The following is a 22,051-nucleotide window of genomic DNA, read 5'->3' as shown; positions in this document are numbered from 1 at the left end:
TTGGGACAGATCACCCCCGCGGGGAGGTGATCACCGAGTTCGGCACGGTGAGGACTTTGTCCATTCTGTCTGTGGCCTGGGAAAACTGCGAGGCCAGCCAGAGCTGGAGGGGCCTCATTCTGAGTCTGGCATGATGGACCACATATGTACACGCAGACATGTGACCCAGCAGTTGAAGGTAAATTCTGGCTGTTGTCACCAGGAACCTTGTGACTGAGTCGATGAGACCTTTCAGGTCTCGAACCTGTCTGGTGGGAAAGAGGCCCTGGCCGACGTTGCATCCAGTAGCGTCCTGATAAACTCTATATCTTGGACCGGGACTAATGTGGACGTGGTATTGTTTATCAACAGCCTCAGAGCAGTACATGTGGACAGGACGAGCGCCACATGATCCCTCACCTGTGACTGGGAGGTGTCTTTGACTAGCCAGTCATCCAGATATGGGAATATTTGGACCCCCTGGCATCTGAGGTAGGCTGCTACCATAGCCAAACACTTTGTAAAGACCGTGGGGGCAGTGGACAGGCCAAACGGTAGGACCATGAATTGGTAGTGACTCTGTCCCACCATGAAATGGAGGAAGCAGTTGTGCCCCTCGAATATGTGGATGTGGAAGTATGTATCCTGTAGATCGAGGGCAGTGTACAAGTCCCCGGGCTCCAGGAAGGGGATGATGGAGGCCAGGGAAACCATGTGGAATTTGAGTTTCACCATGTAGTGGTTCAGGCTTCGCAGGTTCATGATGGGCCTGAGCCCCCTTTGGCCTTCGGGATAAGGAAATACCGGGAGTAATACCCCCTGCCCAGGAACTCCTTGGGCACCACCTCTACAGCTCCTAGGTCCAGGAGCCGCCCCACCTCTTGCTCAAGCAGGGCCTCATGAGAGGGGTCCCCCAGAAGAGACGGGGGCGGAGGGCAGTTGGGCGGGGAGGAGGTAAACTGAAGGGTGTAACTTCGGGAGATAGTGTTGAGGACCCATCGGGCCGAGGTGAGCCGCAACCATTCTGGGAGGAAAGCACACAACCCATTGGAGAAAAGGAGCTTTATTGGGGGTAGGTCCCTGCTGAGAACTGGCAGGGTACCCCTCAGTGTCCTGTCAAAAGCGCCTTTCGCCCGCCTGCTTGCCCTTAGAAAATGCAGGCTGAGGGGGGGCAGGCCGGGATTGCCACTGTGGGCACTTTCTGTAGGCCCGCTGCTTTCTGTGGGCGGCCTCGTACTTCGGGAGGGCGGCATAGGCATGCGCACGGGGCGTACTGGGTGCGCCCAGGCTCAGGCTAATGCCCTGAGCTCCAGCTGGGAAGGCTGCTCCTCCCCGCTCCGGAGGCTCGGGAGAGTGGAGGGGGGCAGGACGAGGAGGAGGCTGCAGGAGTTGCAGGCAGCGATGGCGGTGGAGCCGTGTTTACCGCGCTGCTGGCCCCAGCGGCGCGGGGTGAGTGGAGTCGGCCCGGGGCCCAGCTCCACCACTATTTGGGGCCGGGTGACCGCCCAGCCCCACCTGCCGTCCTGCCCCCGTGCCTCCCCCAGCCCCCTCTTGCTGCCCCCATACACCTCTGTGCAGCTCCATGCTGCCTCCCTGCAGCAACTGCTGCCGCAGGGTCCGAGCGCCCCCCAGCTCCACTGCCAGGGCAGACTGACTCTGAGCCTGCCCTTCCACCTCAGACCCTTCCCTTTTCCGGCGGGACCTGCTCCCAACACAGGGCCACCCCCCACCGCCCACAGTCACCACTCCTGCCCCACGCTGGACAAGGAGGCAGTCCCATCCCTCACCCCCAGTGAGGCTACAGTCAGGGGCAACAGCAGGGGAGGAGGCGCACGCAGCACCCCCCACGGATCTGAAAGGGGACCTAGGAGCACATGCCGCGACAGTGGTGGGGGTGAGTGTGCTGCTGGGCGGGGGGGGGGCGAGAAAGGGGGGCTCCTCCCCCAGAGCTCGCTGCTGCCGGCAGGGAAAGGGCTGGGGGGAGTCCTCCTCTCCAGCCCCTATCCTGGAGCAGCCTGCCTGCATCCCAAACTCATCCCCAGCCCCACCCCACCCCGAGCCCACACCCCCCTCCACCCTAGCCCTGAGCCCCTCCAACACCCCAAACACCTTATCCACAGTCCCAGCCAGAGCCCTCATCCCCCGGCACTCCAACACCCTGCCTTAGCCCTGAGCCTCTCCAACACCACAAAGCCCTCATCCCCCCACACCCCAACCCTCTGCCTCTCTAACCCCCCAAACCTCCCAGCCCCAGACAGAGCCCTCACCCCACACACTCCTACTCTTGCCCTGAGCTCCTCCCATACCCCAAACCCCTCATCTGCAGCCACACCCCACAGCCCTCACCCTGCACCCCCTCCCTCTGCACCCCCTCCCATCCCCAAAGCCTGCACCCTGCACCCCAATCCCCTGCCCCAGCCTAGGGCCTGCACTCCAGACTTCCCCCACCCAAACTCCCTCCCAGAGCCTTGGGCAGATGGGGGCGGAGTTTGTTGGGGAGGAGTTTCGGTGGGGGTGGGTTCTGGGCGCCACCAAAATTTCTACAAACCTGCCACCCCTGGTGACAGGGTCCCCCCCACCCGCCCGCACAGGGTGTATTTGTTGCCTGTACAAACTTCCCCAGCAGCTGCACAAAGTTGTTGTAATTGCATCACACAGCAAACCCTATGCTGTTACTGTGACCCCTCTTAGCCCCCAGCCTGCCCGGGCCCACCTAGCCAATCGCCGCCTTCCCAGAGCTACACATAACCTTTGTTGACTTACATCAGTCATAGCGCTATTCCACCGCTGCGCTCCAGCTTGGTTGGCACTCTCTGCGCCCGCCCCGTAAGTGCGTATGATCCACTGCTGCCTCTGGACTGGGAGTATCCGCGGTGCCGGGACCTACATCAGCCATGGGACAGTGATCTTGACGTGGAGGAACGGCACCGACAGTAGTAACTGCTCTGCTAACGGCCTCGATAGGCGGACCCACGTCAGCGAGATGCCGGTGATTGACACCCAGGGCTACAGTGCCTTGGTGGAGACTTGGAACGGGAGTCCGAGAGGGAACGGCATCAACGATCGTGCCGCGACCGACTGCGGTATCTCCTGCAAGATGAGGACCATTGGCGACGTCTACCACAGTCCCACGGATATTGGCTTCGTGAAGATGAGCGGTGCCAGAAGTCCTGGTCGGATAGCACCCATCCGGACAGTCTGGCCGGTGTCGAGGGCAATCCACATGGACTGAGCCCTGAATGGTCACTGGGAGGTGAGCGGTGTCAGGAACCTTCCCTTGACCGAGACCGGTACCAGGCCGGTGGTGACTGCGGTGATCCCAGCAGTGGTTTGCCCCTGGAGCGTGGGGCCGACATCAGCGGAACTCCGGGCACCAGCATGGACATGACGTTCCTGGCTGCCTGGAGAGCTTCAGGTGTAGATGGCATCCGAAGAGGCCTGCTCCGAAAGGGCTGGGCTACTCCGCTCAATGTGAGTCAGAAGCCTAGGGCCCAATGGGGATTGAGGACTACCCGACATGGGCCTAGCCTCTGTCCCAGACTACCCTTGGTTCCATTGCAAAGAGGGAGTTTTTCCGGTCCTCTTGGCGTGCCCCGTGGATGGGGAGCTGTGCCGACTGCACGATGGTACCAGAGTGTCTCTGCGTACTGAGGCCGCGGTGCTGGGTACCGGTTCGGAGCGGCATGCTGGGGTTGGGGCCAGCGCCGACTCCATCAGGATGGCCCAGAGCCTAATGTCCCTTTCTTTTTTAGTCTGGGGCTTGAAATACTTGCAGATCTTGCACCTTTCACTGATACGGGTTTCTCCCAAGCAGCACAGACAATCCACGTGCGGGTCGCTCCTTGGCATAGAGTGCCTACAAGAGCCGCATGACTTAAAGCCTGGGGTGCAAGGCATGTCCCGGCCCAGGCTCAATGACTGACTAAACTAACTAACTGACTACAGGTACTACTGAACAAACGAAGAGTTCTGGGGACGAGCTGCAGCAAAGCTGGAGCTGAGCAGTTCTGATGCACCTTCACTGGCGGCAAGAAGGAACTGAGGATAGGGGAGAGCGCAGCCCCTCTTCTACCATGCCAGACAGGCGCTGCGGGGGGAGGCACGCTCCTCCCTACGGGTACTGCTAGGGGAAAAACTTCCGGCACCGGTGCACGTGGCGAGCATGCACACCTATTGTGGAATAGATATGAGCAATCATTCAAAGAAGAAGGTAGATTAGCAGGCCAGCAAGAGGAAGCTTGCATTGCTGATCTTCATGCTGGTGTATTTTGGAGAATATGTAACATTGCATCCTACAAAAGAACTTTGGTTCCTGGTGTTGGCATCTGGGCCCCTTTTACAAGCACTACACCCACTCATTAAAAGGGAATATTTACTGCAGACTCGCAGCACACAAATGGACACTGGCGCATCCCAGAAGAGTATGTTACCTTTTAATGTAAAAATGGTGAAACCAGCTTCTCTGCTACCTCTTTAGACACAAATTTCCTTGCAGGCCCAACTCTGCAAGGTGCAAAGCTGAACAGCACTGAGCACTTGGGGGTTGAATCCCAGCCAGGGCAGCCCTTGGCTCTGGAACTGTATAAGTGACCCTTCTTACAGAGTCCAAACAAACATCAACAGGATTTTGCCTGAATAAAGAGCAAAACCTTCGGATTTGATGATCACTGCCCATGCATTGCTGGTACTTGTTCCCAGCTCCCCTGTACACATGCGTACACTCCAAGTCAGTGGAAATTATGTTGGGGAATTTAGATTTCACCATCCAATTAGATGGGAGAGAGAGACTTTCTCCCTTGATCATGTCCATATCAATCGCTGGAGGGCTCCCCAGCAACCGGAGTGACTGCGAACAGCAGGACATACTAGAAATATCCATAGACCACAGAGCACTGCAGTACTGAGCTTTCTTTGTAGACCTAGTAAGCAGGAAGGAATTAAAATATGGTGTAGAAAATTACCAACTTGAAGAGCACCAAGTAAAATATACTAGCATGTCTATTTCACCACAGGAATTGTGGATAGCTTCACCTTTAAAGAGGAAGACATGCAATGGACCATTTAAGATGAAATGGGTAACATTTACCATTTATGCTCAACAATCTGTTTCACCCTGTATTTAGCCATGACACGGATTTCTTCCATTCTGAAAAAGTACTCTATGTAGCTCAAATGATTGTCTTTCACCAACAGAAGCTGAGTCAATAAAATATTACCTCACCTACCTTGCGTAAGATATACCAACAAATTTACTATACTCTGTTGAATCAGTGCGAGTATGTAGAAAGGCAGATATTTTTAAGCCACCAGGAGGCTATTACAGATCACATTAAATTAGTATGGTCTTGTTACAGGAATTCCCTTTTACTTTGATACTTTTCTTAATCTGCTGCAGAAAAGATTTTACAAAGCAGCTGATAAAAGACATGGCCATCATCAATGCTCACATTCTCTCTGACCCAGACTGTGATATACCAACAGCTGTTCATTCACTCTTAGGCCTCTAACAGATTCTAGCTCCCAATCAAACTACAGAGTAGAGCAGGGCCAGTGTGAACATGTAGGAGATGATGCCTCTGGCTATGATAGTTTTGTCTGAAATGATTTAATAGCTAGACCGTTACACAATAGCAACCCAAATCCAAACATTTTAGGACAAGACAGTGTACTCTGCTGAACCTATCAAAACCCCATTTAAAACTTTGGAAGCATGTACTGGAGAAAGATCTTTTTAGCTGTCAGTTTTAAGTTGTTCTCAACTGTGTTTAATCTAGAAATATTTGCAGAGCAGTAGCCATTCTCACTCCTTTCCAAACACTCTATTGGGTATTCAGTTTTCTCCTCCTACAAAATACAATAGTTACTTGTTTTTGCTTTCTTTTCTGCTCCTCATACAGGTGTAAATTTCTACTAGTCCAGTCAACATCTGCATTTCAGCTTATTTCAATCCATACTATTTGGCCATTTTCATAAACTGTGAACAAGCAGAAAATCTCTTTCGTGACCTACTGGTGTGCCGTTCTTTCCAAATCCACATTGAAGAAAACAACCTACAGATGGCAGGATTCATGAGTGGTTTACAAAGTATATTATATTTATTTCGGGGGGGTGGGGGTGGAAAGAGGGAAGAGAGAATCCCAGCCCGGGCAGCCCTTGGCTCTGAAATTGTATAATTGACCCTTCTTACACAGAGTCCAAACACCAATGAGATTTTGTCTAAATTAGGAGCTAAACCTTAGGATTTGATGATCATTGCCCAGGTATGGCTGTAAACTGTTCCCAGCTCCCCTTTACACATGTGTACACTCCGAGTCAGCACAAATTGTTCACGGGAATGGAGAGAGAAAGAGAGAGCGAGCGTGCCTTTCCTCCCTTGGTCATGTCCATATCAATCACTAGAGGGCTCCCCTGCAACTGGAGTTACTATGAACAGGAGGACATACTAGGAATACCCCTAGACCACCGCTGTACTGAGCTTTCTTTGTAGACTCAAGAAGCAGGAAGGGATTAAAATACGGTGTAGAAAAATGCCAGCTTGACGAGCACCAAGTAAAATATATACTAGGAATGTCTGTTTCAGCATAGGAATCTTGGATAGCTTCACCTTTAAAGAGGAAGACACACCCTCTTCATCTTAAATGGTCTCTTGCAACATATTTACTACTTATGCTAAACAATCTGTTTCACCTTGTATGTAACCCTGACAGTGATTACTTTTCCAGACCTGGAGAACTCTATGTAGCTCAAATGCTTCTTTCACCAACAGAAACTGCTCCAATAAAATATTACCTCACCTACCTTGCGTAAGATATATTAACACCTTTACTCTACACTACCTATTGTATCAGTGTTAGCATGAGGAAAGGCAGATAGTTTCAAGCCATTAGGAAGCGATTACAAATCACATTTAATTAGTATAGACTTGTAGGAATTTGTGGAAGAGAAAAATTTGAAGTCAATTTCCCACTATCTGTGGAATGTGACTAAATTAAATTCACTTGAAGTTTCCTCCAAGGAAAATCATAAAACCAAACAATTTACAGTGTTCAAAAAGAGAAAATGTTTTTCACAAATCTGAGAACATATCCCTCGCTGTTTAGGAAGAAAATGGGCTAAAAATGGACACTGTAGAAATCATATGGATCTACTTTCTATACCCATTTTCTAAGTGAAAGAAGGATACAGATACAACATACTTGAGTTTACTAGTTGGAACAACAGTTTCAGCAAACTTCCCAAAGCCAGTGGTGATTCCCTACACAACTGAGATCACTCGAGAGAGAGAGGCTTTTCCACCTTAGACAGCAATGCAAACAGCAGATATCTGCAGTGAGGTAAGGCAGACTTCTCAAACCAAGGTAGCATTTATTAGTCACCCGGAATATAACATCTTCAAGTCTTTAGGGTAACATTGGAAAGGTAAGCTTAAGACAGACACCACATTGGTGGAAGCAATGGCTTTGCCAGACCTTGATTCTCTGAGATCCATTTTGACACTCTCTCCCAATCTGTCCTCTGTTCACAGCAACAGCCCTAAGAGCAGTCTGTTCACACCTGTCCTTTATGGCATTCACATGTCCAGTGTGCCTCTGCTTCCCAGTCCTTGTGGCTTCCATAGTCTCTTCCTGATCATCCATCAACAAATGGAACAGGACACACACACGTGAATGTGTCTAGTATCCAACCAGACAGCTACATGTTTCAAACACTTAATGCCTTCCCTTTTACACTCAGTGCACAGCAGTACCAAGTGCATAGGGAAACCAAGGCAGACATAGGGCTAAAAGAAATAGTAGCAAAATCCTCACTATCACAGAATACCCATATTTTGGGGAGTGGGGTGTGTGTGTGTGTGTGTGTGTGTCTGTCTGTCTCAGGAATAGGGGAAAGTGTTTCTCCCCCCCTCATAAGTTAACATATACAATGAAAAAGGAAGAATCCTTTTTCAAATGCCATGATCTCAACCCAGGGGTGAGAGTAAGTTAGAGGACTTACTAGTACCCCGGAGTCCTGAGCAGGGGGCGTGGCCTTAACCAGAAGAGGCAGGGCCTTAAATCCCCAGGCCCTTTACATCTTGATTTAAAAAGAACCAGGGCTCCAGCTGGGGTAGTGGCAGCTGGGAGTCCGGGGCTCTTTAACCCCAGAGCTCAGGGGCGATTTAAAGGGCCCAGGGCTCCAGCTGCCGCTACCGCAGCAGAGCCCCGGGCCCTTTAAATCTCTGAGGAGCCCTGGGGGCTCCCAGCTGCCACTGTTACTCTGGGGCTCTGGCAGAGCTTTAAAGAGCCTGGAGCTCCACTGTGGTAGCAGCTGCGGGAGCCCCGAGCCCTTTAAATCCCCACCTGAGCCCTGCTGCCAGAGACCTGGGGTAGCGGCGGCCTGGCTCCGTCGGTGATTTAAAGGGCCCTAGCCACCACTACCGCCCTGGCCCTTTAAATCCACACCAGAGCCCCACCGCTGCTACCCCAGGGTTTCGGCAGCAGGACTCCAGTGGGGATTTAAAGGCCCATGGCAGTAGCAGTGGCTGGAGCTCTGGGGCCCTTTAAATCCTTGCCAGAGCCCCACCACCGCTACCCCAGGGCTTTGGCAGCAGGGCTCAGGCAGCGATTTAAAGGGCTGTGGGGAAGTAGTGGGGGCTGGAGCTCCAGCGCCCTTTAAATCCCCGCCACTGCTGCTACCCCAGGGCTCGGGCAGCAGTGCTCAGACAGGGATTTAAAGGGCGCCGGGGGAGGGGCAGGGGGTGGAGGGTAGCAGCAGCTGGAGCTCCGGGGCCCTTTGAATCCCCACCTGAGCCCTGCTGCCCAAGCCCTGGGGCAGCGGTGATTTAAAGGGTCAGGGCAGTAGTGAGGGCTGGAGCTCCGGGGCCTTTAAATCCCCGCTGCAGCTACCCCAGGGCTTTAAACTGCCGTCTGGGAAAGCCGATCCCAGTACGGCGCACTGGCTCTTACCAGTATGCCATACCAGCGCGTACCTGCTTACTTTCACCTCTGACTCAACCAGACATTAATATTCTACGCTGAGGAATAAGATGGGAAAGGGTGGCTTAACCCTGGTCTACTGGGGGTGGGGGGGGAGAAGAGAGGTGTGAAGGAAATCTATCTACATTACGCAACTTCAGCTATGTGAATGACGTACTTAGATTGACTTACCATGGTGTCTTCACCATAGTGAGTAGATCGCTGCCGCTCCTGTCGACTCTGCCTGCACCTCTCGCAGCGCTGAAGTACGGAGTCAAGGGGAGACTGCTTGGGGGTCAATTTATTGCATCTAAACTAGATGCAATAAAATCGATCCCCGCTGGATCGATCGCTGCCTGCCAATCCAGGGGGTAGTGAAGACATACCCTCAGTAAAGCTTTATCCACAGAAAACTATAATGATTTAGTGCAGCTCCCTCAGAAGGGATCACTTTCCGTTTGAGAGCTTTCTATCAAGTTAATTCAACAGTTTCTAACTAGAACTTGAATAGATTATCAGGAACAGTTAACATGGATTCACCAAGGGAAAGTCATGCCTGAACAACCTGATTGCCTTCTACGATGAGATAACTGGTTCTGTGGACATGATATACCTTGACGTTAGCAAAGCTTTTGATACAGTCTCCCACTGTATTCTTGCCAGCAAGTTCAAGTAGTATGGATTGGATGAATGGACTATAAGCACTGTTCCCTCTAAGCTGTGTGCATGCACACAGATCCTAAACCCTGCGCACATGGCAAAACACCACACGCACAAAAATTTGCACAGAGGAAATTTTTTGCACACACAGCCTTCAGAAATTAGAGGGAACATTGACTATAAGGTGGATAGAAATCTGGCTAGATTGTCAGGCTCAACGGGTAGTGATCAAAGGGTTGATGGCTAGTTGGAAGCCGGTATCAAATCGAGTGCCCCTAGATCTCATCTACTGAAACTTAAGACCATTCCTTCTTGTTCTGTGATATGCCACCACTGAGAACAGCCGAGCTCCATCCTCTTTGGAACCTCCCCTTGAAGAAGTTGAAGGCTGCTATCAGAGAGCTCCTGAGCCAGCCAGGTAAAGTCAAGGGGCTACTCATTTACTTAAATGCCTGACTGATTAAGGGCCCATATCAGGACTGTTTACATAAAAATACAGTGAGTCAACAGAACACAGGACAAAGCCTGAAAGTTTAGTACTGAAATTTCAGCTTGAAATATTGTGATTAACTTTTTTGTCAAAAAACTGAATTTTGACAATCAGCTCCAGCTGTTACATACAGTATGTTCTGTAACTCATGTCATACTAAGAACAGGAGGACTTGTGGCACCTTAGAGACTAACCAATTTATTTGAGCATGAGCTTTCGTGAGCTACAGCTCACTTCATCGGATGTATCCGATGAAGTGAGCTGTAGCTCACGAAAGCTCATGCTCAAATAAATTGGTTAGTCTCTAAGGTGCCACAAGTACTCCTTTTCTTTTTGCAAATACAGACTAACACGGCTGTTACTCTAAATCATGTCATACTTTAACTCATGTTAACAAAAACATCAAAAATCAGGGTTGGAAGGAGAAACAAAATTGTTCAGATACTAAAGTAATGTGGGCCACACAAGCAAAAACAGTTTTTATACAAACATGATTTTTAAGTTCCAAGCGCATTCAACTTTTCTTCCAGGTTTATTGTAGAAATCAGAATATTTGAAGTCAGCAAGGAAAAGCTATTTATTATGACATTTTTATTTTTACTTTCTACACTTGTTGATTGTACAAGACCAGACAAGTTACCTGTTTTATTTAAAAGATTTTGTTCCCCAAATATTTAAAGACTCAGGACTTCAACTGTGCGTTGCTGTATGAAAGCTCGTATGAAAAAAAGATTTGACTTTGTTCAAAATTTGTAAAAAAGTCCACACGATTGATAAACACAAATGCATCTCAGAAAAGTCATCTTTTCCTTTAAGTACTTTATAATTTGTTTGTACTAGAGCCATTCATTCATCTCTCAAAGGATTTATCAGTTTTCCAAAATTTCATTCCATGTACAAGACTGAAGTTTTTAAACGTCATCTTGAAGATCCATTTAAGCCAAATTATTGCCACAGTAGCAGAACACGAAGTCAGACAGATAATCAAGCATGCATGTTAGCATAATGTGCAGAGTTACAGTTCTGTTTTAGTAATTTGCCATAACTTTTTAAAGAAATTAAGCAGTCTGTCCTTGACCCACTTTCAAGTCTTTGGCCACCAGCATTGCAGCCACTGGATGCATGCGCGCTCTGTGCTGCATGAACGAGCTGACAACTTGATCACGAGACTTCTCAAAGTTGTAGAGGTCCCTGCAAAAAATTCCATAATATAAGTACAAATAAGAAACTCGTCTAAATATAGATTTTCACCTAAAAGTTTTATTCTTACTTTGAAGATTTTATATTAAGATTATCCTTCATATCAGGGGTCAGCAACCTTTAAGAAGTGGTGTGTCGAGTCTTCATTTATTCACTCTAATTTAAGGTTTTGCTTGCCAGTAATACATTAACGTTTTTAGAAGGTCTCTTTCTATAAGTCTATAATGTATAACTAAACTATTGTTGTATGTAAAGTAAATAAGGTTTTTAAAATGTTTAAGAAGCTCCATTTAAAATTAAATTAAAATGCAGAGCCCCCCGGACTAGTGGCCAGGACCCAGGCAGTGTGAGTGCCAATGAAAATCAGCTCACATGCCGCCTTTGGCACGGGTGCCATAGGTTGCCGAACCCTGCTTTATATAATGGTTTTCCACCCTGCAATTTAAGTTTGCTCGGTTTTTATGTTAAAAATATTAATAAAATATAAGAACTTCAATTTATCTTGCAAACGTAGAGATATTCATGTTCAAAGTGCTCTGGAAGTTCTACAGTGAGTCACTTCCTGCTCCAGTTCAAAAACGAATTAATTCAAAGGAGTCCTATGGCCTGTGTTATACAGGAGTGTCCACAATTATTAAAAAAAGAAGTGCATTTTTAAGTTCTGTAGGTAAGTCTTACCTAAACAAGGGACGAGTAAACTTCATCCTGCCTTGTTCTGTAGCCATTTTTAGAGCCAGAGGAATGGCTTCTTCCCACTTGGCTTGGATGCAGACACGTAACCATCTGAAAAAATGTAGTTAAACATGAATTTCTCCGCCAAGTTGGTTGCCAATTTTTATTTGTAGTAGTTTTCAAATTTGTGATCTTCCACTAATATCTAATATCGTGTTCCCTAACTTCACCCTAAGAATGAAGAGGTCATGCTACCAAACACGCAACATGACATTCAGATACTAAGTACTTTAAGTTCATAATGAGGTTGAACTGCGTTTCCCCACACTGACTTTTGCAATTATTTCTCTTATAATGATGTATATATTTGTTTTATGATAAATGCCCAAAGGCACTGATTAGGGCCCTGTTGATCAGGGTGCTGTATGTTTGGGGGAAGTCATTACATAGCAGTAAGCATCTATTTGCACAAGCTCATCTATTTTGTTATAAATACAAAAACAAAGCAAAAGTAATAGAACTCAACATTATATGAACTGGGAACTACATTCTAAACTTAAAGAATATAGGTTTGTCAATGGTAAATAGCAAAGGATTACTGTACATTGAGACAAGACACAAAATCCCTAACCAATAAAACACTTTGTGGCAAGTTTATTACAATGGCAAACTGGGCAATTTTGCCCGTTTTAAAAAGTTATAATACCTCCCAAAATAAATATTCTTTTAGAGTTCCAACAACATAATTTGGGGTTCAGACATGTTTTAAGGGTGTATAAATATGAGATACAAAGGAATTTACAGTGATAGGAATAAACTAGAATTAATGGGAGGAAAGGAATATTTTCCTGATGCTTTTCCTAAATTTCCATTTAAGTTTTAATAATTGTTTACTTTAAAGAGAGCATAAACCCTGTGGGCAAAGCCAGATCTAAAGTTAAGTGGACAAAGCCTTAGGACTTTTACTACAGGGTACAATCACACTGGCAAGGGAATAGACTAGATGACCTAGGTGTTATTGTTAATTTCGGATGCTCAGACTGGAATACATTTTCCCATTTCATCATTAATTCGTACATAGAAACACTGCACATGTAAAAATTACATTTATCAGAGGTCATTACTATTCATGCGTGTCCTATTAGATTTCTGTAGAATGGAACTTCTCAGATTGATAAGGGAAAATACTATCTTATACACAAACACTTTTCATGAAGCAATTTCCATACTATTACTAACCTGAATCTTATTTCAGAATTGTTTACAGCATTGAAGTTATAAACTTCCTGCATTTGCTTTACATGTGACAGAGGAAGTGGTGCCTAAAAAAAAGTTGCAAAATTAGAAGAATGAGTAAGAGGTATATTTCAACCGATGTTCTCTGAGAGGAGGCAAAACCTAGAAAGACAACTTTCACTACAAGGGAGAGAATATTTAACAAAAAACTGATGGCTACGGGCAAGTGCTTGCATATTCCCTCCCTTTGCTCCACTCCACCTAACTAAGGAAGGGGAAACAGATAATATGATAGTTACTAAGGCTTTGTCTAAACTAGCACTTTTGTTGGTTGGGGGGTGAAAAATAATCACACCCCTGACCAACATAAGGTTCACTGACAAAAGTGCTGGAGTGGACAGTGCTATGTCAGTGGGAGACGCTGTCACTGCTTGCTGGGGGGTGATTTAAAATACAGAGCGGCTACACAGGAGACCAAGTTCTGTAGTATAGACATAGCTTAAGTCTCAGAGTAACAGCCGTGTTAGTCTGTATTCGCAAAAAGAAAAGGAGTACTTGTGGCACCTTAGAGACTAACCAATTTATGTAGCTCACGAAAGCTCATGCTCAAATAAATTGGTTAGTCTAAGGTGCCACAAGTACTCCTTTTCTTATAGCTTAAGTCTGTGAAACTTTAGTACAGCCCCAGTATCACTGAAGCACTCCAAACTGGTTACAATTTTATTTAAAGCTTAGTCACACAATACATAAAAGCTAAAATTCAAACAAACCCAACCACTCCTCAAATATTGTTTATACCTCCTTGACTGAAAGTCTCTGGATGTTACTCATCAGGTGAATAATTAAGAAAGAATGGGTTTTGGAGACCTCTTACTGGCTGTCCCAAAGAACAGCAAATGATTTTAAGTAGGATGAATAAGGATCTTCAGAAGTGTGGGCAACGTATGAGCTCCCTGGTTTTACAAAATAGATTTGTGCCTTTGCTTGTATTCTTAGGAGATCAAACTACTCCTAGCCTGCACTTACGTCCAGTAGTAACAGTGCCAGAAACTCAATCAACTGATGGGATGACAAATCCTTTATATCTGCTGAGCTGAATGAGCACAAATCGCTTTCTTTGGCCTAAATAAGCAAATAAAAAACAAATAGTTTATACTTGGCTTTTTCAGCAAAGACATCATCTGTCTGCTTTTTTTTTTTAAATGGACACCTGCATTTAATTTCAAGCTACTTTATGTAAAAATACTGCTGTTAGGGTTTAAGTTCCGCAGTTACAGAAAACAAAAAAGAATCCAAAAATGGGAAAGCCATGGGGCTTGTTGAGTGGTTTTTTGTTTTCACCATTTCATTTTCTATTAAAGATAATGAAATAAAAAGTGCAAAGTAAGTTTAAGAGATTCTTATTAAAAAAATATCGAAAGTTGAGTACAACAATTGCAATGTGTACTTTTTCATAAAAAGAATCTTTGACAAGAGGAGAATTAAGGTGAAGCAAATGCGCAGTAGGGCCAAAACACACAAAATTGACAAAAATAAGGATGCTACACTCATTGGCAAAACTAAAAACACATTACTACAAATTAGCAATGATTTGTTGTAATTGGCTTTGCTTAATTTTACCAAGGAGTACATACTGCCTGCTTTATAAAAGATGGGGCAGTGTTAGTATGAGGATATAATCAGTAATGGAGACTTACTTCCATATCTGTGCCTATCAAAAAGTTTTGAAATTGCACTCCTAAGGCATAGGGTAAACTATGAACAATGGGATTCTCAATTTGCACATTATCTGCATGCACTAGATAGTTAGCGGTGTAAGTACTTAGTTTACAGGTACAATGCAGTTTCTCGTTTCAAGAAGTTGCAGCACCTCTACAGACTCTTTTTGAAAGTTTAGCCAATGAAATAATGCAAAAATTCATGGCAGCATTTCCTTCACCAGACATATACTTTCTTTAATGTGAGCCCTTCTCTTATTATACAGAACTAGTTTGTCATAGTTAAAATATCTGTAAGACATCTGCAGAATTCTTTAACAACTCACTTTGCTCCATCTTTGGCTCAAGGCAACGCAAGCATTTGATAGTGTCATATCATATCTAAAAAAGGATTGAAAAACAAAGGATTATATTTTAGAAATGTGAATAACTCCAAGTGCATTTGACGGGCATTGTAGCACAGGCTGTGTAAAAGTGGCAAGATGGCCTATAATTGGGCTCAGAAGGATTAGATTTTTATCGGTAAGTGTTGGTAAACAGATTTCACCGTACACGAACAAACCAAATGGAAATACATTTCCATCAATAACTGAAACTTACAGATAGGGCAAAGTAAGCAAAAATGATGTTTGAGAACTTAAGAGTCAAAACTAGTGATTTAAATTTTGGAATGCGGCTTGTTACAAATAGACTAGGAAATTAATAGTATGATATGACTTGTTGATTTAAGAATATTTTATTTTGACATGTTATTTTGACAATTTGCATTTAACAGTTTATAAGGCTTTAACTTTTTGAATCTCAAAGTGTCACTAAATAATTGTCTGATTCCTCCCATAATTTACTACAATTGTGAAAATATAAACCAACAAAAATTGAAAAAAATGCTTAAAAAACCTTCAATTTTCCACAACTGTGAAAATTTAAAAATCAATAAAAATCTAAGAACAAAATCATCAATATTGTCTGTTGAAGTTATAAAAAATAAAATTAAAATTCTGCCAAGCCTATTTATAACATAGGTGTGCGCCTCACACGGCAATGCAATATGTGGAAAATCTTCTACAATGAGAGTCACCACAAATGTATTTCCATGCTCTCCTTTTTCACAGTAATTCCACTCTTCGTGGTATTTGTGATCTCTGTTGTGAATATTGCTATTGCTCATTGATAGCCCCATGCACTACTGACCACAGATGGAGCAATATCTTTTAGTCAACCTCAGAACGTAAACACATTCAGAAGTTGTACACTCTCCAGCTGGTTGGACAGCATGAAGAGGGCGGCGGGGGGAAGAGGGATGTTTCTTGCAGAGATTTCCACGGGGGCGGGATTGGAGAGGAGGGGAAAATCACACTTTGAAATTTTTCCATTTTCTGTGGCAATTTTCCAAACAAAAACAACATACCTTTCTCCAACATCTCTCAGTTTGGAAAAGTATCAGAATCATATTCCCCCCAAGATAAACAAACACACACACGCACCACACAAAAAAACTTCCAAATATTTTCAGAAAATAAGGTTTTGTAGAAGTTTTCTGACCAGCTCTAGTACAAGTTTTTCAAATAGTTAATTGATGTTTGGGAAGAACGCAAAAATTTTAGGCGAGAAAGACAAGAGAAGAAAGCACAATTACGTTGGTTTTACTGGTGGCATGCCAGGGGTGTGCATCCATGCATTCCAGTCAACTTTGTTGAGAACATCCACCTACAAACAACAGATCTTTATTCAGTTTACCATCTATGCGTTTTTTTCTCTAAAGAGTTTGCAATTTGAAATTTAGTTTAAATCTTTAGCTCAAGCTGGTCTTACAAACCAAAACTGAAGTGCTGATTCCTATGTAGTTTACTTCTGAATAACTATTTTGAACACATGCACTGTAACCCAAACCCATGTTTGTAAGATTTTATGCTACATCTTTACATATTCTCTACATAGGAATGAGGGTGAAGAGGCATAAGCGCCATCTCTTTTTAAAAAGGCAGTAATACTTTATTTATCAGCCTATTTTACTCTGACCATATGGGGTATCTTCAGGTTCCTGAGCTATGCCACAAGTAGAATACATTCTGCCAGTTTCACACAATTGTAGGATCTCAAATAGCCTGAAGCACCATCCAACCTTATCCTTGAAGTAGGAATACAAGAGCTTCTTCCAATCTTCAGTCACAGCACTCTTATAGGCAAACTGCTGAATATAAGCCTTCAAGAAGCCAATGAAGACATCTAAGTTAAAAAAGTATCAATTAATAAAGCCAATGTTTCAAAGTAAAATAAAAATCCTATTTAAAATAGAACTATTAATGCTCACCTGGTCCTCCAAGAAGCTGTTCAAGATGGAAAAGCAAAGCAAAGCCTTTCTCGTATGGAACAGTAGAATATGCAACATCAGGATCTACTTCATTCAAATTAGGGATCAGGTTAGTGAAAGGGTTTGTGTCTCCAAGAGTATTTATCTGTAACAACATTATACACAAATAATCACCCAGAAAGGCTCCACAATTCGCACAGATTTGCAGCCATCTTATACAGCCATCTTCCATCCCAGACTAAGATTACCATGCTTTGGTGCACATGGCTCTAGCTCATCCCCCTTGCTGAAGTTCCCGAATTAGTACACATTACAAGCCCAACTTTTCATCTTAGGGCTGGTCTATACTACAAAGGCTTTGCCAGTATAGCTATACTGGCAAAGCCCACTAGTGAAGACTTCGCTTATACCAGTTTAAAAAGAGAGTCCTTTTGCCAATACAGCTAAACCACCTCCCTGAACATCAGATGCTAAACTGGCTGCATCCACTTGAAAGATTTTGCCTGCATAGCTGTGTTAGTTGGGGGTGAGATATTATCATTCTTAACTGACATAGCTATGCTGGCCTTGTGATCATGCTCCCATGTTTAGTTTGTTCCCATTTGTGCCATTGTTCCCATTAAAGGATGGGTAGCCATGGCAACAGCTTCTTTCCTCCTACAGAAATCATAGACTGTTTATTTAGTCCTTCAAAAAAAACTAAAAAACAAAAACACAAAAAAACAACAACAGAAGTTACCACTGACAGGATGAACAACAAAACTATTAATCCTAAAGGGGTGAGGCATTTCTCTTGGGAGGCACTGGAGGAAGGAGAAAAATAGACAATTTTTAAGAAGTTAAGCCAGAGACAGTGTCTTTGAAAAGGCAACTACCACAACCGCTTAAATTCTCCTCCTAGAGGCAGAAACTGAGTATCAGGATCCCTGATCTTCAGCACTCAGTTTGGTGCAATGTGGAATACCCGGGCTTTGTTGTGTATTTCAGTTCTCTCTCAGACATTTCAATTGCTTGTATCACACTCCAGAACGTCTGAAGTTTGAGAAGGGTGGCCTTGGCTATGGCTATCACAAAAAGGCAACTTTTAGCTGCTCACTAGTAAGCTACTTGTTTTAAAGGGTTTTTAAAGGCTTATACTTTAAATTGCTAATTGCTTTAAAAGCTTATACTATTGCAGTATTTCCTGTACATTAAGGTTTCACTATTATTCACTAGCTGTTGCAATATTCAGGAGTAGTTTGGGATGAAATTCAGCCTTTCAGAAGATCCTGTAATCTTTAAAAGATCCTTGAGACTTAAGGTCTTTTTGAAAATGTTACCATCATCCGTAATCTAGCAGTGTCATGTTTACATTGAACAATAACTTCTTGTTCATAAACAAACCTGAGAGAACACTGGTACTCCGCTACCAACACGAAGATTTTCAGGAGCATTACTATTATCGTTTTCTGTTGCGTATTTCAGGGAAACGTTACGACAACTTAATTTTGATGAGTTAAGTTTAAACATACACATACAATAAACTTCTACCAAAACTAGTTTACCGTATTTTGCAACTCTCTCCAACCTCCCAAAGCTTGGAAGTGCCTGAACTGTTCACCAAACAGCCGTCCACCAATTCTACGTTCCAAGTAAACGGTGTGTCCCTCATTTAGCCTAGAGAATTATCAAGAACATTAATTCATGTGAGATGGCAAAACATTTCCTCAGAACTTTTATATGGTAGATAAGAGCCAATTTTTCGTAATGCACTCAGTATTACACCTACCAAAAATGCTCCCATGTTTTGTTTGTCACCAAGTTTCCTGTCCAGCTATGAGAGATTTCATGAGCAATAACCTAAAAAACAAAAACAAAAAAAAAAGCCACCCATCCCATGTCAGAAGTAGATTTCATTAGATTATCCCAGAGAATACACTGTCAAAGCCAACTGGTGGAGAGAGGGGCAGCAGCAGGAATCACAATGGGCTAACAATTATATATACAAAGCAGATTGCCATTTATTGTAAGTAAGCCTCTAGATATCAGATTCACTCAGGTGTTACAATGTCCCACACCACACACCCCTTGAAAAAGTAGTTTTCAAATTGTGGTCTGTGAACAGAGTCTTCCCTGGTTAGCAGCGCTGATCTGTTTGGCGCTGTGACGGCTGTTCTTGTTTTAAACTGCTAAGTCACATTAAAAGAAAGATTATTTAAGGTGTTTTAGTGCTTTCCTGATATTGCTTTTTCAGGTATGCAACTGTTGTAGTGCAGGGATGTTATTTCATTACAAATGGGAGGAGATATGATTCATGTAATCATGAATAGGGTGCTGAATCATACGAGATACTAAAAATGTGGTCCACATTGAAAATTTTAGAACTCCTGTTGGAAGGCATTACAATACTTACGTTCATTTAAGGGACTATATTCCTCTACTGGAAAGATTTAATAATTAGATGAATTGACATCCAGACTCCTCTCTCCAGACAAACATTAAAATATAACTAGGACAAGCACTGAAGTACAATTTCCAATTAAAAAATTATGCACAACTTACTGCAACCAGTTTTAGTGGCTCGATACCAGAGAAACAGGTGACCAATAAATACCATTAGCATAAGAGCCTGAAGAATCCCACCTTTTTCTCCAGAAACAATTGTTACATTTAACATGGCTTTGCCAGCGGCTAGGCTATTCCTAACTCCAATATGTGGGATTTATTTAGAACTAAAAACTGCTCCCCTTTAACATTCTTGTGATTAGTTATCTGTAGCCCTCAGTTCTTACATTGGGTCAGAGACAGAAGCTTTCAACTTTGCTGCCTCATATCTGATTAAACTATATCAATAGCAACATACATGCTAGTATGGCCCAGAAGGAAGACCAACTGAGAACAGTGGCTGGGAGTTCAGTATAGTAGTAATGTAGATTTCTCATAAGATGTAGTGTTATTATGGCTGTGAACTTTCAAAGGCTTTAAATGGCTGAGCTGTAGATTTTATGCAGGAGTTCTCAGCATATATTTTTTCTCAGAGTGCAGCCACCAACTCTTGCTGGTGGCCACTCTCACACTTTCTGAAAATACTTAATTAGTTTTAGGAAAAACACATATGCACATCCAAATCATTATAATTTATTTATAAGTCTGTTGTGAAACGTGATATTAACGAACATACAAGTATCACGTTTCACAGCAGACTTGCTCAGCTCTGCCAAGCCTGGGGACAAATTAAGCCCCGGATGGAAGGCTGGGAGACACACTGGGGAGGTTGGAGAGGGGCTAGAGCCTGAAGCTTCACGATCAGAGCACAAAGCCCCATGGCCAGAGCCTGCTGCCCCTGCCACTCCAGGTCTGAAGGCCAAAGCCTGAGCCCCACCATCCCTGGGAAGGTGGGGAACTCACCAGCTGCCTGCTCCTCCAGCGTTGTGCCCCAGGTGTCTCCAGAAAGGAGCAAGGCCTAACCCCTGCTGGTGGCCCCAGCAAGCAAGAACAAGGTGGTGCATCCAGGAGCAACAGGAAATGGGAGGGGTCACTATTTTGAGCACACACGCACACAGTCCAGGAGGCTATGGCCGCAAGAAAAGCCCCTGGTGGCTACATTTGAGAAACACTGTTTTAAAGGGTCATTTGTCAATATCGTTAAATGGGAAGAAGGAGATTCCTTCTATAAAGATAGTATTGTTCTGCAAAAATGATAGGGACAAGATTTCCCTGAACCTGAAATTTTTGCAATACAACTTGGTATTAAACGGACCTGCTATGTATTTTTCCATTTTGTAACTAGTTAACAGAAAATAAGTAGGATGTCTAAATGAAGACTTAAGATTTAGAAATTTCTCACATTTTCACTGCTATGAACGATTTAAGATTTAACTTAAAGTTATACGGTATTTGGTTTGAAGACCTGAATAAAGTTTATACTTACATTTGACAGTGATCTGTCACCTGCCTAGAATAGACAAAAATCAAATTACCTTGTTGGCTCAAGTTAAACTCAAAATTCATGCACTATACACATCTGTTTCATGCAAGTTCTATGGCTCTGATAGTCTAAGGATCATTTTATCGTTCTTTAAGGAACATAAGTCCAGAGTTCTATGCACACACCTGGATAGATTTTAGAATAGGTTCTGATGGAAAGCTGAAGAATAAAGTGCATAAGTTTCACACTTACCAATAAAGTAGGTGTCACAAAAGTAAGGCAGGGGTTCTCCATACCTCCATAAGGAAAAGAGGGAGGCAAGACTAGCAAGTCATACTGTCCCCACACATAAGGCCCTGCCAGATCTTCTGCTGTTTTCAACATGGCTTCAGTCTGAAACAAAAGTTCTCATTAAAAATCAATGTTATTTGTAATTACAATTAGTAAGTACAGGTTATCAGTATGATCCTAATGATCCACACGCAAATCTCTCAGACATCTTAAGTTCCACATGCAGACCAATGGCAAGATTGTGACTTGTCATTTGTGTAGCGAGATCAGCAGTTATTTGATGTTCCTTTAGAAAAACAGAACACTCTTTGGTGGAAGGGAGGAGAGGGGAAAAAATTAAAATGAGAGCAATTGTAGTATTGGCTGTTTATTTTTAATACTATGTAAAGTGAGTGAATAGTGAGCAAACTCTTTGTAACTAACCTCCGCAAATTCATATGCAGATTTATCAACCAGCTCCTTCTCAGCCCACACCAGCGTCCTGGGGCCAATCTGTCTGTAGAAGTACAGATTTCAGTTAGATACTTAACTTGAATTGATGTTCTATGGGAAGCCAGAGCATAGTGCATGATGGGTTTAAATATACTCACAGTAGCCCATATTACTGAGGAGAGGTTCTGGAGAAACCTCCGC

At 43.9% G+C, this 22,051-nt stretch overlaps 1 protein-coding gene across 1 annotated transcript in view; it reads right to left on the bottom strand.

Moving 5' to 3' along the window:
- Positions 1-10,429: 10,429 nt before the first annotated feature.
- LTA4H (leukotriene A4 hydrolase) overlaps positions 10,430-22,051 on the bottom strand; it is a 30,325-nt gene continuing 18,703 nt past the window's right edge. The window contains exons 7-19 of the mRNA XM_073327483.1: positions 21,842-21,914; positions 21,380-21,520; positions 21,131-21,154; positions 18,989-19,059; positions 18,765-18,876; positions 17,221-17,365; positions 17,032-17,135; positions 16,546-16,616; positions 15,236-15,290; positions 14,218-14,313; positions 13,195-13,277; positions 11,962-12,066; positions 10,430-11,274 (exon numbers count right to left, since the gene is read on the bottom strand). Of these exons, the coding sequence (XP_073183584.1) occupies positions 11,142-11,274; positions 11,962-12,066; positions 13,195-13,277; positions 14,218-14,313; positions 15,236-15,290; positions 16,546-16,616; positions 17,032-17,135; positions 17,221-17,365; positions 18,765-18,876; positions 18,989-19,059; positions 21,131-21,154; positions 21,380-21,520; positions 21,842-21,914 (1,213 nt within the window). The 3' untranslated portion in view covers positions 10,430-11,141. The remainder of the gene's footprint in view (positions 11,275-11,961; positions 12,067-13,194; positions 13,278-14,217; positions 14,314-15,235; positions 15,291-16,545; positions 16,617-17,031; positions 17,136-17,220; positions 17,366-18,764; positions 18,877-18,988; positions 19,060-21,130; positions 21,155-21,379; positions 21,521-21,841; positions 21,915-22,051) is intronic.

The sequence above is a fragment of the Lepidochelys kempii genome, chromosome 1 (assembly GCF_965140265.1).
Source record: "Lepidochelys kempii isolate rLepKem1 chromosome 1, rLepKem1.hap2, whole genome shotgun sequence".
Lineage (NCBI taxonomy): Eukaryota > Metazoa > Chordata > Testudines > Cheloniidae > Lepidochelys > Lepidochelys kempii.
Note: the sequence above shows the minus strand (reverse complement) of the source record. Positions and strands in the feature narration are given on the sequence as shown.